Source organism: Seriola lalandi, unplaced genomic scaffold (assembly GCF_002814215.2).
Source record: "Seriola lalandi dorsalis isolate HSWRI2012SDOR001 ecotype SW California unplaced genomic scaffold, Sedor1 jcf7180002054486, whole genome shotgun sequence".
NCBI lineage: Eukaryota > Metazoa > Chordata > Actinopteri > Carangiformes > Carangidae > Seriola > Seriola lalandi.
Window position 1 is genome coordinate 949,117 of NW_019525039.1, and position 19,213 is coordinate 968,329.

Below are 19,213 nucleotides of genomic sequence, written 5' to 3' on the forward strand. Positions count from 1 at the left end.
TAATGGGGTTATAAGATATCTTATATCAGTATTATTAGAAAACATTTGTGAAAACATTAAAAACAATTTCATTTTTGGATTATCCACAAACCTCTGTATTGGCAGTTTTATAGGCACTATTTCTTTGGGTAAACTGACCCTTTAGAAAGCAAGTATTTAGGTGAGTTTCAAGTGATAGTAAAAAGAAATATTGATGGAATGAATTTCATACTTCGTACTGCATTTTACCTATTTATCATTTTATTTTTTCTTACTCTCTCTTGCAAAAAAGGTTCTTCAGGTTCTTTCACCACCCTCCTGTGAGAAACCTGGCACCCTGCTGCAACCAAGTGGGTAACTAAATCTGTAACAAACATGCTTGATAGTTGTGATGGAACACATTTTAGATTGTGTTTGACCAGCCATTAAGAAGCTGTGTTTCTTTCTTACCAGTAAATGTTTCTCCTACCTGACACACATTAATTTGTGTGTCAATTAGGGGGGAAAAAAAATATCTCACCTTAAACTAAATAGGTAGGAAACATTTGTGCACCCAAAAAGAAACTGCATGTGTGGGGCCATAGAGCTAAACTGACAACATGCTGTGCTTGCTACTAACAGATGCAATGGTAAAAATGCTCGTAAAGATACAACACATACACTATGTACCACCAACAATGATTATGTTACCATTGAAAATATGTGTACCATCTGCTGCAGCTGAAGTGTTACTGGATTTAAAGTATGCATAATTCAGGAAGGAAAAGTGAGAGAAAACGAGATTTAGTCTCTATGTCACATACTGTGCAAGTTTGCAGCCTCACCTATAATCTGTTACATGAGAAGAAAATGAAAGAGATGCATCCTTTTCCAATTTACAAAATATATACAGTGGTGCCATAAAGTAGTCAGGCTGTTTTACTTTCACTATTTTGTTATAGACTAAAATTCTAATTCTTTTGGCCAACACAAGAAGAGCAAAATCAAGACGGTCTATGTTTAGTCATTTTTATGTTGTGATTGTAGCTGAAGAAAAAACAGAGATAAAGTAGATACAACAAAGACACAGTGAGCTCTAATAATGTCTATAACAGTGTATGTAAACCGCTGTAGTAATGCCCTACATGCCCTAAAGAGTCTCACACTATATTAAGTCATTCTGAGTTTTATTTTGGAAGGGGAAGGTATTATGCAACAGAACAGCTAATGTCTCATATATTCACACAACAGTCAAAGCTACTTCACCTTCACCATCTATCCTTATTGTCAGCCTTTCACACTATAGTGGCACTAAATTTAAACACGAACTTCACTTACTCACCTTCATTCCAGTTCCTCCATAACACAAACTTACTCATCTCTGTATTTTCTGATACATATTTTTGATCGTATATCTGTCCTGTTTTTTATTTTTTTTCCTTTTCTGTTTCTTCTCTATTCATGTGGTAAAGTCACACTGAAGTGCCTGAAAGCTAGCACTTAGTGAAAGTGCTCCCCTCTCCTTCAATGAAAGATAGCCATTTGAATCTAGATCCAGAAAGTCAGTGGGACACTTGGACTATGTATGCTCATACTTGGCTGACATGTTGCTCAGGAAAGCAGATACTGTAGTCAAAAGGGTGAAGGTTTGATCTCCCAGGAGATAACAACTTAAGTGCCTCCAAGCAAAGGCATTTGCATGTCCATGTGCAACACTCTGTTCCCTGAAGCTTAAAAGGCTATGACAACATTGCATCTGCTGTTACAAATACTAAAGTGTGGTTCACACCTAACCTGCTTGGTGCAGTGTAAAAAAAAAAAAAAAAAAAAAAATCAGGTCCATTTGCCTGTATTGGTCAGTTTGTTGAAGACGAAGGTCTCCACTCATTTAGCAACAATTAAAAAAGATCTCTGTAAATTACAGACTTATGCAAGATAATCTGGTAACCACAGTAACACACAACATGTGAGCGTGTGACTGCAGGGATTTTCGCTTGACAATCAGAAAGTGATAAGGAGTTAATACAGAGTGTTTTGTGTTTGTGTCCTACTCTATGTTTTGTATGGTGAACATCTGTGTATGTAGTACCTGAACGTCTGTGCGGTCTGCAATCCACTTGGCCAGCTGCTCTGAAGCAAAGCCAATCCTTTGCAGGTCAAACGTATCAGCCCTCTTTGGTTTTCCCTTCGCTGGAAAGTGCATGAAGGTTGGAGCGCTGTTCATGTTCAACTAGAGAAAATGGGAGAAAATGAGGATGGAAATATCAAGTTAACGTCATCTCTGACTTGTCAAATAGTCATAGACGACAATGTCTTAATCATCAGAGGTTCACCTTCACTTCCACCTTTGCATTATACTGTATATGTCAAAGTTTTTAGTCTCCATTGTTAATCATTCCTATATACTTAATTGCTTGCTGTCCTTAAAATTCAATTCTGAAGCCTATTCTCTTTTTAAATTTATGATCCTTTTTTTTATGTGATTCTGCCTGATTTCTATAAATCAGAAGCTAAAACTGCCCAATGTCCATCAAATAACAATCTACATACACTGTACATAGGTTTGGCATGCTTTCAACAGCGTGTTTTAAATTTTCACATGGACAGTGAATTTTTTTTAAGACTGAAGGAGGAAAACCCCTGTTTTAATAAATACCTGTCTACCTGTGGACTAAGACTTAGTGCCTCTGTAAGAAATTCTGTTTAATTTTGAATTTTCCTATAAAACAATAAAATACAATAAAAAAACTGGTTTACTCTAACAGTACCTTTCACTTGAAATAATGCAATTGTTTTTTTCGTCAGACAAGCACAGTCATCTTTAAATTTTCATAACTTGTCATAACTACACACATGTATGTATGTATTCCTATAGTGGGATATTAAGAACCTATTTCAAATATAAATATACGTTTTGTGAGTGAGTGATCCGCAAAGTGGCACAAACAACTAAATCAGCCAGCAATTTCAATGAAGATACCCTTACTGACAGCGAGCATCAAAGAACAAAGCTCACTCTGCCTCTTTTTGAACGGCATTATGCAGGTACACTGTGCCTCTAAAGCACTGCTGTCGGTTGGAAACTGCATTTAAAATTTTGTTCCTGCTGGGAAATGAAGCGAAGCTGTCCAAATCCTGTCCAAACCTTCCAGCCATAACGTCTCCAGATTCACATTCCTCAAGTACATTATACAACATACTATAAGACATTTTGAAAATTACAGAAAACCAATTAAGTTGTCATACACATTGTATTATATTATGGAGAGCTATTCAGTTGTCAAAACAACCAACCCAAATTTGATTGGCTTTAAAGTTGCACTATGCTGCTGTTCCCTGACTGGAAATATAAAAATTGAGACAAGACTCTGCACTGGGCAGATACTCAATACTAAATGACTTGGCACAGAAACGATGACAAAAAATAACCCTCAAAGATCAGTAGATATAAGGAACAACACCAGTGCATTGTATTTCTATCATGTTATATGCCTCTCTGTGTGTATGCGTGTGTGTACTGATCTAATTACAAGACAGCAAGTGGGTGTGTGCTGGCTATCACAGCTAATAATTGGACAGAAAGACATCTCCGATAATTCTATCTTAGCATAAATATATTCTTTTATACAAATGCATTGCTCTGTTTCCTGTCCGTCCTATTAAAAATAAACACATCACACACACACACACACACACACACAAAGCTAAATAAAGACAATTGCATATAGTAGGAATTTCAAAAGATGTTGATTATCTTCTTTCTCTAAATCCGCCCCCCCCCCCATGTTTCACACCTATTTAACTCCAAATCCCAGGACTCCCTACAATTATCAGCAACAATAAAGTCAACTGGTTTACTCTCTCCTGTTTTCCCCAAGGCACCTGGAGAAACATGGAGAGGAGGATAAAAGGAAGGAAATGAGGAATGCATAGAAATAATGAGTGGAGAGGAGAGTTGTAGGTTATTTTTCTATCCACCAACTTTTAAGTGATATTAAGGAGATTAATGTATTAGAGGCATGTGTGCATGCATTCATATATACATATATACATACACATGTAAAAATGAGTATATATAGAGCATATGCAGAAATACCCATGAACACAAACTTCAACAGCCTTTTTTGTCACGACAAGAATGGATGAGGATAGAGTGATGAAAATGAAACAGCTTTGAGGAAATATTTGAAAGAAGTTGCAAGAAACCCAAAGAGTAAGAAGGAACAATTGAAGTACTGGAGGAAAAAGAGTAAGAAATATTAAAGACACTTAAATATTAAATACCAGACTATTTTTAACTGAGGATAACTATTTAAAGTTCTAAGAGTATAAAGTGTAGTATAACAAAGGACAACAGGGAATTTACCTCTGTATTTTGTATCTTTTTCTGTATTTGGGTAAAGCTGCTTGAAGAAAGTGGCCTGTTTCTGGTACTGCCTGTGTTCAAGAGTTTTTAACCTACTCAGCACTACTCAGCATCACTAGAGAAAAACACAGAGGAAGTTTTCTAGTGACAAAAATGTCTTTAAAGCGAATAATACTTATACTTAGATTTTTCAAAAGCTTTTAGTTTGTTTGTTCCAGTTTGTTGGGGAGCACACTAATTGTCTCCATTTTGGTTTCACTGGTTGAACGCAACTCAAATTTATGTACAGATGGGTCCAAAAGTCTTAGACCATCATGATGAAGTGATAACTCTTACCTCTCAGTCAAAACCTATGGTAGACCATTAATGGCAGTGCACAGCAGAGCATGGAATGTGTGCTTCTACACTTAGAAGCATGTCATTGGATCAAAAGTAGGTAAAAAATTGTTAACACTGTTTGAAGGAATAAGCTTTAGCATTAGCAATAATTAGCCTGTTTTTATTTCAGTCATCCATTCATTTCATCACGGTGGATCACATCTACAGCTGAATACAATTAATAAGAGAATAATCTACAGCCCTTGTTTATGGCACAGTAGAAGTGCAAAACAAGGATTACAGACAGACGGGTGTGTAATAAACTTATGTTTATGATGAAACCAGTCACTGTCAAATGCATTTTTGAATCAGTTCACATTTCCCAGACAAAAAACCTACAATTACTGAAGTTCACTTGCATCTTTCCATTGACACTTTATGTGTCAGAGCTTTGAAAGTTGCTTGGCATTAAGCCTGAACACAACGGAAGTAGAAAACCAGAAAATGAATCTGAAAGTATTCTAACAGTTTAAGTCTTTGTTTTTTTTTTTTTTTTAATCCTCTTGTTCCTGCTTCTCAAATGTAAATCAAAAGACATCTTGTCAGCATCTTTTCCTTGTGTGAGTGGAATGAAAACAGCTACCTACCTGACACAGGTTACTCACCAGTGCCTCTGCTTCAGAATGGAGTGTGTAATGTGTGTTGATTGCATGTGTTTATCAGCATTTAATTAGCTTTGTGCTTGTATGCTTCCTTGTTTGTCCATATCAATATGCGCGTTGTGTTTGTCAGTGTGTGTGTGTGTGTGTGTGTGTGTGTGTGTGTGTGTGTGTGTGTGTGTGTGTGTGTGTGTGTGTTTATGTCCACGAATTACACTGTGTTCTATTCCAATGCATATAAATACCTGTGTGTATGTGTGTGACTTTTTGTTGGCGCCTTTTTCTCAAAGGTTTTCTATGAGGTTGTTTGACTACCGCTGAAGCTCTGAGGCAGCTCCTTACTATAGAAGTGAGGGAATAAGGGAAAGAGGAGAGAATGAAACTTAGAAAGGAGAAGAGATGCTGAAGATAACAGGGTTTGATAGGACGAGAAGAAAAAGTTGGCCATGAATATGATGGAGAGGAAGGAACAGCAGAAGCGCTGTGTCTAACAATGGCTGACCACAGTGGAAAGGAAAATTGGGACTGATGAGGGGAAAGAAAAGGCATATTTGCAGTTGATTGATATTACCCCAGAATCTCTGCCCGACAACACCTGGAGTTTTCTTTTTTTTTTTTTTTAAAAAAAAAGGCAGTTTTACTACACAAGCAGCTATTAATTTAGGGAGCAAATTACCTTCGGCATTCGCGTTCAGCATTAGCTTTTTGTGTTCAATATCTTTGTCTAGTACTTTTATCTTTGTGAAATTAAATCATCCTTATGACACATAAAAAAAAACCTTCCCAAAGGTGGAAGGGAAGTTTTGATTAATTAAATTTGAAGCCAACAGATTTTAAACCAATCAAATGCAGTTGCTGCAAGTGCTAGTGGTGTTTTCTGTGGGTTACACACTACTGTGTGAGCATGTTTCATTCAAGTCACGGGCTTGTCATACAAATAGCATTAGGTTTGGGTGAATACACATGGGATTGACAAAACTCTAAATAACTGGTTACCTGTTGGAAAACATCAGCTCCCTCATCGTAGTCCACTACCGTGAAGAACAGCTTGTTGGAAAATGCAGATGAGTAACGCCACGAGTTTGCCAAAACTTGGTACTCCTCATTCGCCTGCCTATAAAATGGCAATGAGACAGAAACAAATATCAAGAAAAAAGCCAAGACAAAATATTTCATGTTTTTACATGTAGGTAAATACTCAGATACACATTTCAAGTACCATGCCAATAATTAGGACTCTATTCAAGATGATCTCTTCTGAAGCAAATAAACCTGGTTGATTGCAGACGTCACTGAAGTCAGGTGTCATCATATACTAAAAACATAATGAATCATAATTTCAGACCTATATTACAACAATTGTCTAGCGGACTGATTTTCCAGCACGACAATTAAATGACCTTGAACTAGTACTGAAGTGTTTTAACAGGCTTTTCAATTCTAGGAAGAATTCTGATTCGAACAGACCACACTGAACATCTTCATACCTGAAAAGACAGTGCTGAAAAAATGTGGATTCTCAGGTTTTGTGAAACTAAAGTTAAAAGCCTAAAAACAAAAAAAAAAAAGGGAAACATGTCGTATAAAGAAATGTTTAATTTGCAGTTAAAACTTCACTTAAAACTAAAACTTATACTAGGGACATAATTGTAATGAAAAAGGTTATTAAACATTCCTTATTCACAAACACAATTACTCTTTGTATCATCTTTTGCAAATCTAGTATTGTCATCAGAATGGAACTAATATTGTGGCAGCCAAAATAGACTGAGTACCCTAGATGTCTTGTTTACAGTGTTGTCAATTATGTTTTAAAAGTACTCAGTTATTGTTTGTCTTTTCATTTATTCAACTGCTCTTTGTCTTACAGGATGAGTTATTTTGATTCTGAGAAGCCATGGGCACAGGCACTTCACAAAGGATGAAATGAATGCATTTATTCATGAAGAGACAGAAGGTGTATGAAAATGGAGGACAATATCACCAGAAAATCCACAACTAGTGGCCTCAAAAACAGATTGATAGGGTCGAAAGAGGTGGGGTAAAAAGAGAAGAAGCAAGCATTGGGACAAAGTGAAAGAGAATGTTCAGGACTGTTAAAAAATGCAGAGTCTGAAAACGAGAAGGAGAAGGAGAGAAGAACAAGGGAGGGAGAAAAAGAAACTGTAATCTAGATCCATGGTGATGTCTTGTGACGTGTAATCTCTTTCATTTGTCACTTTATTTCTATTTACTTCAAATTACACTTAATGAAGAAGTTATTTTAACCAGCCTTGGTCAGATCAGTCTTGTCCTCCTGTATGACAAGATAAAAAGTTAAATGCCAAGAAGCAGTCCCTCTGTTTTTCTCCCTCTCTCTCTCTCTCTCTCTCTCTCTCTCTCTCTCTGTTTCTGACTTTAGTTAGGCCTATATGATGCTCTACTTCAATTTGACATTGTGTCTTGTGTCAACTGCCTTTTGTGTTGCTTTAATTAGTGGGAAATCGTCTGTCAGGATCTGTTATGTGCAGTGGTGTTACATTGTTATCTTCGCAACTAATGTTAGGATGGGTCCTTTGAAGTGTCTACAGTTTAAAAAAGTCAGCAGAGATGAAGTTGAAACTCAGGCCAGCAGACTGTCAGGGATTACAGTGGTGCTCGTCTCTTTCTGTGAACACCACTCTGCTGGGATTGTCTAGGTGACACTGAGATCTGGCTTTTTACTGTACTGATATTTATTCATTTGTTGTTTATTTAGCTTCGTGACAACTGTCCTAATAATAAAAGAATATTTTACTGATGGGGTTAAGTTTTTTTATTAAATAATTAAGCAAAATAATAAAGTTAAAATATTGTGTTTTGTGAATGTTAAGCCACTTTTAATTGATGGCTTTTATTATATTCCTCATATGACATTTCGTGGTATATGTATTTATTTATTTTAGTGTAACAATATCTGCTTATTCACCATAAAGAATATTTTAACTTGTAAAACTTTGACTATTAAACAAATGATAAACATAAATTCTTGCTGCTTGCTTTACACGTCACAAAAAAAGCACTCACCTTTATCTATCAAAGCTACTTTTCAGTTTTGCTCATTTCTCAGTGTGTGTACAACAAACCTGACCGGTGTTAACTACAGTACTTGAGCCCTGAATACATTTGAGCATCAGGTTTGTGTGGAAAGGGAAAAGACGATGTGTACAAAGTTTTCTCTTAACCTATCTCACCCAGGCAACATAAATTAACCAGCACAACAAGGTAGGCATATGAATTAATTAAAAATGACTAAAGGTATTTTAATTATATATTTTTTTATGGTCAAGTGCGAAAATGAAAACGCTACAGACCACTGTGAACTCAATACATTAATTCAGTCTTTTATTGTGACATTCATTATATTATATCAATTATATATTTACAGTATATATTGATGTGACCTGTTATTTTGTAAATAATATAATAGTTATATATTATATATGTGCTATGTGTTACTATCATCTCTATGACAAGGTGTTTATTTACTAAGTACTAAGTGTGCTGGATGTGGGAGTGAAAATTGTCATGTGTGTGACTGAAGCTTGTGCTTAAAGCTACAATATGCAAGTTTTGGAAATCAGCCTAGTGCTAGATTCGAAATCAAGCTACTCTCCTCCTCCCACCCTTCCCTCTCCCTGCTCTGTTGCACTCTGCCCAGTCCTTCTCCTAAATCCTCGTCATAATAGCTGTCTCAGCTACTGCAGGAAATGGGAGCTTGATAGCCTATGAGTCAGCCATACCAGAAGTGCGTTAATGCATTGATTGACACCTCTGAGCTCCCACCCCTGACTTTAGCTTTCTCTGACTGATTAGAAGGGTGGAGCTTGCTTAAAAACTTTAGAAGGAAATATTTTTTCACTGCTGCCAGGCTGTTCAATGAGTGTGGGGCACAGACATTACCTCTCCATAGTAAGATATGATTAGCATATTTTAACTGATACACATTTGAAAATAAAGTCACTATTAAGTTTTTTCTAAACTTTCATACCATAACAACATGTATGTGTAAGTGTACATGTGTAACTGTCTGCTTATGTGTGTGTGTGTGTGTGTGTGTGTGTGTGTGTGTGTGTGTGTGTGTGTGTGTGTGTGTGTGTGTGTCAAGTCACGTCACGTCACACTAAACTCAAATTTTCTTGTTAGCGGTTACTGAGAAACAATAACACAGAATCATATCAGTCAAAAACTGCAGTGAAACCTGCAAAATGTAACCTAGTTACCAAAGAAGAAATACAAGTATATTGGTCTCAGACTTTTGGACCCCACTGGATACGGTAGTTATCATTCAACTAAACAAAGAGGTACTTTTCCAAGTTTCATCCAGCAGAAAACGTTCCTTTTACTTCCGTTCTTGGTGCAGTGTTCAGCCTGAACTGTTGCATCACTATCTGCCATTTTTTTTCCAGTCGCTTGATACATTTTATGAAAATACTTCAACATCACCGTACCATCGACACTTGAATGAATACAGTGTGACAACTGTCATCTTTTAGTATACTTAAATTAGTCTCATTTCTTGTGTGAAAACAACACTTAGTACGTAGTATGAAACTGGGACAAAGCTTAAGAGTGATGTGGGAGTGAGGACCCCAGTAATTAGGCATCTTTTTCACTGCCTGATGGTCCTCTTAACGCAGACTCTCTGGTCACCATCTAACATCCATCTCTTACTCTCTCTGTCGCGCTGTTTCACTAATGATTCGATGCTATCGCTTGTGTTAATAAGCGGCGGGGGGGGGTTGGCACACAATCAAAGAGAAGAAGAAGCAGATAGAAGTAAAGAAAAGGAATAAAAGGACAGGGATAATGGTGAATGAGACAGATTGATATTAACAAATGCATCTGGTGATTTAATAAAAATAAGTAGGCTGGTTTCTTGTTAGGAGGAAGAGAAATTGATTCTGAGATAAACAGATAAACGTGTGTGTGTGTGTGTGTGTGTGTGTGTGTGTGTGGGGCCTTGTTTTGCTATATTTGTGAGCTTCACAAATTGGGGCCCCACTACACCTGTGGATTCCGACACCCACACCAAAATGCTCGGCCTCACAAGTTTAAACTGATTGCATTTTTCTTGGCTGATTCTGATTTCGGATTTCTTTGAAAAGTCTGACCCGCCGATTCCGATCCTCTTTCTAAGAACTATAATTGACAGCTACACAAAAATTTTGTAACTTCTTAAAGGAAAAATCAATTGTATCATAGCAGCAGCAGTTCAGCGAGGTCGCCATCATGCATAGGTGAGGTAAGCGATGCGGGACTAGTTTTAGCCTTTGCTAGTTTCTTGAAATTCAACATGCTGCGAGTTGATGTTTTTTAAGTGTCTGATTAAGTTTGTCATTTGAAATGTTTTCATTGTTGTTCCTCCATGGCTTATGTTGGCCGGTATTCCAAATTGCGAGCTTTGTGTCTTCTGGACTCATCATGAATAGTTTCCATATCAACAGCATGTTGTGTGTGTGTGTGTGTGTGTGTGTGTGTGTGTGTGTATGTGTGTGTGTGTGTGTGTGTAGCTGTGTCTGTGCTGTTGTGTGCATGACGAACCATCATGTGATGCATGAGTATAAATTTGACCGCCAAAGAATCGCATATCTGAGCCGACCAGACTGAAAACTAGCCTTTTTCAATCACCAGTCGATCAATCAGTGAATCAGTGTGTGTGTGTGTGTGTGTGTGTGTGTGTGTGTGTGTGTGTGTGTGTGTCTTCATATATCAAGGGTCAGCCCACAGCTAGTCCTGCATAGCCATGATCTCCACAGTGCTGTGTCAGCACTGGAGAATAGTCTGGCTGCACCCATTATTATTCTGCCACTAGGGAAAAACGCTTTGGCTTGTTTGCATTTCTTTAAACCACAATCATCTCGGGCGGCGCTGAGCCCAGGATGCAGCAATGGTGCCAAACATTCGCACATGCGGAGGAGAGCACCGTCATTACAGCGGCTAATCCCTGCAAAGAAAACGCCACAAAAAAAAGCAAAGCCATATGTCGACTGTGCGATTGCACAATTCAGATCTTCATCAGAACTTGCCATTTTCCATTTGAAAATGGTCACAGGCAAGGGAAGTGGAAAGGAAGTCGAATGACGCCTGAAATAGGTGCCCAAATGACTGGCTCACACCAAGAGGCTACATCTAGTGAGTAAGATTAGCCCATAGCAAGTGGTAAGATTTGAGAGTGTTTGTGAATATAATTGTAAACCTCCTTGTACAACCTGCTATTGCAATTGTGTGCTTAATTATGGCTCTGCCAATAAAGAAAAAATAGAATTTGAATTTTCAGAGCACAGGAATAAAAGAGAAATAAAAAAGACTAAGTTTGTCTGTCTTTTGTGATAATACAGTAAATGTCAGTTCTGCCTATTTTCAACAAAAATAAATTTTCTGAAGAGAAAAATGAGGGAGACACACACACACACACACACACACACACACACACATATATATATATATATAGAAAAGGAGAGGTAGCTGATGGGTGTTGACATGAGTGATGAATAAGTTATATAATCAAGTGACTGATGAAATACAAGAGTGGCTGATTAGAGTAACAGGCCAGGTCAGGATGGAGAAGGTCAGTACTGATTTCATCAACCAGCTAGACTTCCACTTGGACACCAGGACATGGGTCAAACATACTGTATAACATGCATTCCAGTGTGGTGAATGTGTATTAAGTAACTTGAAATGTAATATTCCATAACTCAACAAAGAGTCACAAGCCTAGTTTCCACGTTTGTTTATTTCTTGATATGGGTCTGAACAACTTGAACCAAGGTTTACCAAATAATAACACTTTTCAGAAAGAGACACAGTGATTTGTAGGGAAATCAGTAATTCCTGAACATCAGAGCAGCTACCATCTTTGGTTGCAAATTTCCCATTCAAGTGCGCCTGACAGAGATGCAAATATGAATGCAAAAGGGAAATCAACAGTAAAAATGAAATGAAAAACAATCAAAGCAAGCATGAACGATAAAAACAAAATCTAATTCTACCAGAGAAAGAGCAGGACTGACTGCAATTCACATGACCCTGTGAAAAACATCCAAAAATAATAAAGTTGGGTCCTCTGTGTGCACGCTGTATGCAATCCAAATGGTAGCTTCTGTCCCTTTTCATCATTTGATGCCATAGACTGTAGTGGGCAATTATCAAAATGTTAAAACACAATGTCTAGGGGCGTAGTGGTCTAAGCAGGCGCCCCATGTGTTGAGGCTACAGTCCTCGCTGCAGTTGGCCCCGGCTCGAGTCCCGCATCGGACGGCCTTTACTGCATGTCATTCCCCCTCTCTGCCTCCCGATTTCCTGTCTCTCTCCACTATCCTGTCCAATAAAGGCACAAAAAGCCCAAAAAAATATACTTTAAAAAAAAAAAAACACAATGTCTACAATAAATATATGAGTGCAGCCAATTTTGCATTTAGTCTTATACTGTTTATTTCAGCTCCTCATGCTGCATTTCCAGTAGTCTGTCTCTTATCTCCAGTTGTTTTCATAATGAGAGGACAGAACACAGTGTTGTAAATGTGCTCATCTGGCATCTGAGACATGATGATGCTAGAAAAACACCATACCCAACACTGGTTCTAATGGCTTCACTGACTACAAAGTAGCTTTCAGGACCAAGGACAGCTCCAGAGTCCAGAGTACCAGTGTTGTGTGCACAGCTGTCCATGGTGCTGAAACACTGGGATTGACATGGAGTTAAAATCATTTGACTCAGATGGGGATTCATTTATATTCGGAACTAGAAATTAAAATCAAACTTCTAATCTTGTATCAGCATTTTGAGGTAGTGTTTGACCTTGCCGTGTTGCAGTTGATTCTGCTGCAAACATGATGCAAGCTTAGTTTTGTTAATAAAAATCCAATTTAAAGCTTGCTGCTGGGACTTTTGGAAAATCTCATCAATGTATTAAATGCTTTGACCATGCAAGTGGGTAAGTAGGTCTTGTTGGCCTTGTTCTGTGGAACTTATTCTTTCGCCTTTGGTAGTATGGCTGGCTGGAGTCCCTTTGATCCAAATGTCAACGTGACTCACAGGTTCCTATTATATAATACTGTTTTCTGTGTTTCCCAAGGTGTGCAAGTCATTATATGTGCGTGCAAGCAGGGTATGTGAAATATCCGATGAGCTCTAGGACATTTGTGCTTGTGTGTTCGCGTGTGTGTGTGTGTGTGTGTGTGTGTGTGTGTGTGTGTGTGTGTGTGTGTGTGTGTGTGTCTGTATACCTGCAGACAGAACACTGCCTTTGAGGCTGCAGGGCAGTGAACATGACGATGACAGAGTAGTTCCTGGGTGGGGCCTTGACAAAGCGACGGAACTTGTCACCGTTCATCCGGACGACCGAACGCCGAGAGGACCACTCCATCATCTGGTCAACCTTCTCTGACAGCAGGTTCTGAACAAACAGACAGTGAAAGGGCAGAGAGGACAATGCTTCCCGTTAGGATTTTCAGACTCAAACAGAAAAAGTAATTCCTGTGAGTCCAACAAAGCTAGACAGAATAAATAAAGGCATTTTAATTCTTTAAAATGTCAAAAACTTTCCTGTTATGGGGGTAAAGCATGTACAGTCAAGTGACAGCATAGAGAAGTTGCAAAGACATTCTAGTATCCTCATATAACATAATCTATTTGTACAGTCCCAAGAAAGATTTCCCACAGAATATATCAAAATCCTTGACTTCTTCTTATTCCTCTTATTCAAGCAATGTCTCTTATATTCTATAATATTCCAACTACTACATGACCAGGAGGTATCTTGTAGTAAATACTGGCTGCTTTCAGAGTCCAAGGCTGATATAGGGAAAGGTGTTCCTGGATGTGAGTTACTAAATCTAAATTTTAATAGGCTTGACTCCTGGCCTGTATTGAATAATGGGATGCAAAAAATCGTGAATACAACAAACCTAACCATTATTTACAGAAAAGGAGTCCTGACTTGGTAGTCTAGGTGTGTGTGTATGTACAGAAAAGCCATAGTTCTCGGTTGTTTTTGTGTGTGAATTGTAGGAGTCTGCCGTTGATTAAATCCAGTCCGGCTTAGCCAAAAGGTCACAACAGAGTTAGCGTCAGAACACAACGCTAAAGGCAAACAACACACAGCATACATGTGTACACAAACACATCAGCTAGTGCCTTTGCAAGGTTTCTAAAGCTGAAATGCTTATTATGGCAAAGTTATGCAGTGGGGTACGTAATGATTTGATGTGGCTGACTGTGTATGCGTGTGCACAAGTGTCCTTGTACTGTGTGTGTGTCTGTAAATCTACTATATGATGTGTAAGTTCTCAGGAGGACACTGCTCGCTCTCTACCAGCATCTTCTTTGCCAAATTTGAGCTCTGAACTGATGGCTGATGAAACACAAGACTGCTGATGAAACACTTGTTTCCCCAAACACTGCTGATCAAACTGTACAGCAAAAAAATCTGTCCGGAAAGCATATTTCAATTTACAGCATAAAACTCTTTTTTTTTTGTGAACTAGACTATGCTAAATCTGTGTTGACGGTTTGTCATGCATTTTTCATTAAAGACTTTTGTCCACCATCTCTGCATCTTTAGTATATACAGAAACACTGATAAATATATTTTTCTCTCTTCTCTTTTCTTGCCCATTACTTTAAAGCAACTACCATGTTCTAAATAGAAATAAATAACTCAGGGTAGAGAACATGTTGTTTATGTTTTGACCCAAACAATGTTGTTGTCTGCTATTCATTTCACACTTTCAACTGATAAAATCATTATACTCATTGTCATTCTACTAGTAGTAATACAGTTAACCTTGGTGTGATGTTGGACAAGGCAAAAAGGATTACATTCCAGTTGAAAGAGAATGAATGGAAGTAGGCAAGAGTAGTGCACTGGTGCACTATGTACTAATATATCAACATATATGATTTAGGGGAGTAACGACTTTACAAATCCACAGTCCAGTTCAGCCTTGTTTATTTTTGGTTTTGGTTTTATTGGGGTGAGGGGGTCCAAAATCTTCCAAATCTGCTGACTTGAATGTGTCCAGGGACTCCGCATTATCCATCTTGAGCTAATTAAACTAGCCTAACTTTTACTGCAGGCAAGATCACTCGATCATTGGGCCAAAATAGTCACGTGACAACAAAATAGGTGTAATGTGTAAAATATCCAAAATATACAGCTCGCGCCAACTTCAAATAGAATACTTTTTTGATTTACATGTGTTGTAATGTTGATTATGAAATGAAAAATGAATTTGAGAGCTCCTCAGGCTGCACCTCCAGTGGTGGCTGTGGGTTAAGGTTTTGGGAGGTCTTGTGACACAAGATTGTGTGCGTCGATCAAAATATATAAATATATCATTAAAATGTCTTGCCAACTGAGCCAGCTGAGTGTGCTGACATTGTCAACTAGGGCACAACATTCTGCGTGCCTCTTGCTCGCAGCTGCTACCCAACATGTGCATGCAAGTCTCGCTTGTGCAGGGGGGGGAGGCATCTAATACAGAGCCGAAGGGCAGCAGACAGGAGGGATGCACTTCAAAAATGAATTTCCAGTCTGTAATTTGAACCAGTCTTAAAGGATAACGCATGATGGTCTGAGTGTCTCAAGCTAGTCTATGTACAGTAACTTTCCATCTCTCCCTCTCAATCCCTCTCTCTACCCAGTGGTCCACTAGTATTGGATCAAATAGACAGTAGCTAAATAATTTAACAGTGCACCTCACTCCAAAATCTCTCTCTCTCTCTGTCTCACGCACACACACAAGCTCATATGCTTAGCTGCAGACAGAGCAGAGCTGTAGACTAAATCTTTCTAGTAAACAAAGAACAAAAGTGGAAGAGGATAAGAAAAAAAAGAGAGTGAGACAGAGAAGGAAAGACAGTACGACACGTGTTTCTGCTGTATTGCTTGTTCAACTCCGACAAACACACTCCTTCACCAACAAGCCATGTATAATGAGGGAGGTTCACTAAGAAACACTGCACAAAAGGAGTACACCACACCACCACAAACACACACAAACGGGATTGCACATCCAGAGGAGGTACAAAGTGCTTTCTGTGCACCTTTTCTTTTTTGCCTTGAATTTATCTACCGAGTTTTTGCCCATGTGCATTCAGCCCCAAAAGGATAGCTGTCAGTCCTGGATGCCAATCATGCTGTAATGATGCACTGCCTTACTCATGTTTTTCAGGCAGGCGCGCGTGCACGCACACACAGACACACGCACACGCACGCAGTGCTGAAAATACACCAAAGTACTACTTGTGAGGGAAGTGTAAGTGATGATAAAGGTGCTGAAAAACAATGGAGGGCAGCTGGCAAGAGAGAATATTTGCTATAATATAGGGCATGTTTTGAAGCATAATCTCCTGCTTGGGAGGTCTTAAAATGAACTGTCCTACCAATTCAATTTAATAAAAATAATTTGGGAAATAAATGAAGAGACAGAGATACAAACTGCAAAACTACAACTGAAAACTAGCAACTATACAGGCCATCATCCATATAAATTTGGGATTCAAATTTCCCACTACCAGGGGTCTCCTAGGACTGGCTGGGTGTAATTTCTATATCTTGTGTTAACTCTGTGTGACAGCATGCATTTATCACCTTATTAAGTGATATGATAATTCTATTGTAGAGTATGATGACAGCTATTCATACATTATTTACCAGAAGCTGGTGTCAATATCAAAATTTTTTTTTACCATGATAATAATAAAAAAGCACATCTCAAACTCACCCTGTCTCCCAATTAACAAGAATCCACTTGTGCAGTCAAAGGACAGAACTCATGGCACTATGGTGGCTGGTAATGAATTTAAAAAATAAAACACTGGTAGGTTTTTCATTTGAAACATGTTTGGGAAATGGCGAATGTGATCAATACCATATTGAAAAAAAGAATGGCAAAGTACAACCAAATGGGACTGATTAATGAGTGTGAATAGAATTATTGTTAAAGACAGAATCTCAGAAATAAGAGTACTGAATGAGTACGTTGTTGTAATGACGCTGTGGATGCTATGTACATTTATATATACATCAGAATTTAGCATTACAACAAGTAAACATTAGGGAAGTTTGCATTACCAGCAAACACCATTGACAGCAAATTAATAGCATGTACTGTAAAAGCAGGCAAGAAAACAGGGAAACGTACTAAAATTTGCCTTTACAAAAACAAAGAGAACAAGATATAAAATACATGCCACTAACAATAATAGACTCGGTTCGCTCTTTAGTTGAGGTAAATTTGGCCATCGTCTGCGAGCTCACAGTAATGCCTGTTGTACGTATTTAGACAAAATGATGCCTGTAAACTACAAAGTAGTTAGAAACACTTTTAATGAACCTTTCCCTACACAGAGCTATTTACATATCTTATGCTAGACCTTCAAGTGACTCCCACACATCAGTGTTATAACTCCCTACTTTACCTGATCCACACACACAAACATGAACAATACATAAGCACTCCAAACAGCCTGGGACCATTAAAAACATTTATTTCCACCCCACTGAGCACAGAGGGCACTAAAATGAATCACATCTACCATGTGTATTTGTGCACGTGTGTGTATGTGAGTGAGTGAGTAAGATGCACAAATGGTCTGTAGATATCCTGCTTTATCCGTCTGATTTTCTGTTACTCACTCTATGAATGTCATGACCTCTCTCACTCTCTCTCTCTCTCTCTCTCTCACACACAGAAACACAGAAACAGAAACACACACACACACACACACACACACACACACACACACACACACACACACACACACATTATAGGCAGCAGACTGTATTGGTAGCACTGAACTGAGGTCTAAATTACTCTATAGTTCCCCGTTTACTCTTTTCCTCTCATTCTCTTTTATTCATTATATCCACTTTTCTACATAATTTCCGATTGTCTTTTTTCCTTTTTTTCTTTTCCGGTTATCTTTTTTTCAGCAACTCCCTGTTGTTTTCACCTTTCTTGCAATACAAAGTCACTGTGGTGAGATGAGAACCGGAAATTGTGGCTAAATAAATACAATAAAATTGACTTTAAAATAAAAAAAATTATATTTTCACTAGTAGAGGAAGAGTTATGAAGAGACCAACAACTGGAAAAGAAAAAGCACTCCAAGTTGAGGAAAAGAGAAAATAGAAACTGATATAGAGTTGAGATAAAAGAAGCGTGAGGAAAGGAAATGATGAAGGGACAAAAAATAAAAGGATGACACATGGAGTGTAAGGCAGAACTGACTCATGCACTAATGACCACACAGCAAGAGGTTATGGGGGGGCATCAGAGAAGACGGTTAGTTTATCAGCCAAGTAGTTATTCAAGCATAGAGTCACTCTGCCAGCAGGCCAGCCGGCCCAAAAGCTGTCAGAAAAATGGTCAGCCACTCAGCCAGTTAATTATTTATTTGGTTAGCAAATCAGCTAAATAGTAAATCGATAAGCTGAAGTCAGTCACTCAAAGATCCAGTTTGTGAATTAAGCAGGCAGTCGGGTGATTAGTTAGTTTGTCTGTCAGTCAGCTGAGTCATTTAATCAAACAATGAGTCAATTGAGTATTTTAAAAGCTGACAAACCCCCAATACTTTAAAGTGCCTTGTAGTTTGTAGTTGTAGTCTAGATTTCCCCAGCCAGCCAGGGGTTTGATCTGGGAACCCTCCACATGAAAAGCTCATAGTGTTTGTTCAGTCCACAATCCTTTGCTCTGAGCGGACTAAACAGAGGTCTATTGTAAGTGAATGGGTCTCAGTTTTGGCCATCAGGCTGCTATACAGTTTCCTCCAATTCTCCCATTGAAAGGGGGATTACGGGAAATTGGCTTCGTATAACATGGAACAAAGACTCATCCCTCACCCTCTCTCTCTCTCTCAAGCCCCCCCACACACACCCCCACC

At 38.4% G+C, this 19,213-nt stretch overlaps 1 protein-coding gene across 3 annotated transcripts in view; it reads right to left on the reverse strand.

Moving 5' to 3' along the window:
* The window catches only part of tusc3 (dolichyl-diphosphooligosaccharide--protein glycosyltransferase subunit TUSC3), a 68,902-nt gene that overhangs the window by 29,767 nt on the left and 19,922 nt on the right, over window positions 1-19,213 (reverse strand). For all 3 annotated transcript variants that reach the window (XM_023412746.2, XM_087175736.1, XM_087175735.1), the window contains exons 2-4: window positions 13,552-13,721; window positions 6,298-6,415; window positions 2,048-2,188 (exon numbers count right to left, since the gene is read on the reverse strand). In XM_023412746.2, coding sequence (XP_023268514.2) covers window positions 2,048-2,188; window positions 6,298-6,415; window positions 13,552-13,721 — 429 coding nt within the window. The remainder of the gene's footprint in view (window positions 1-2,047; window positions 2,189-6,297; window positions 6,416-13,551; window positions 13,722-19,213) is intronic.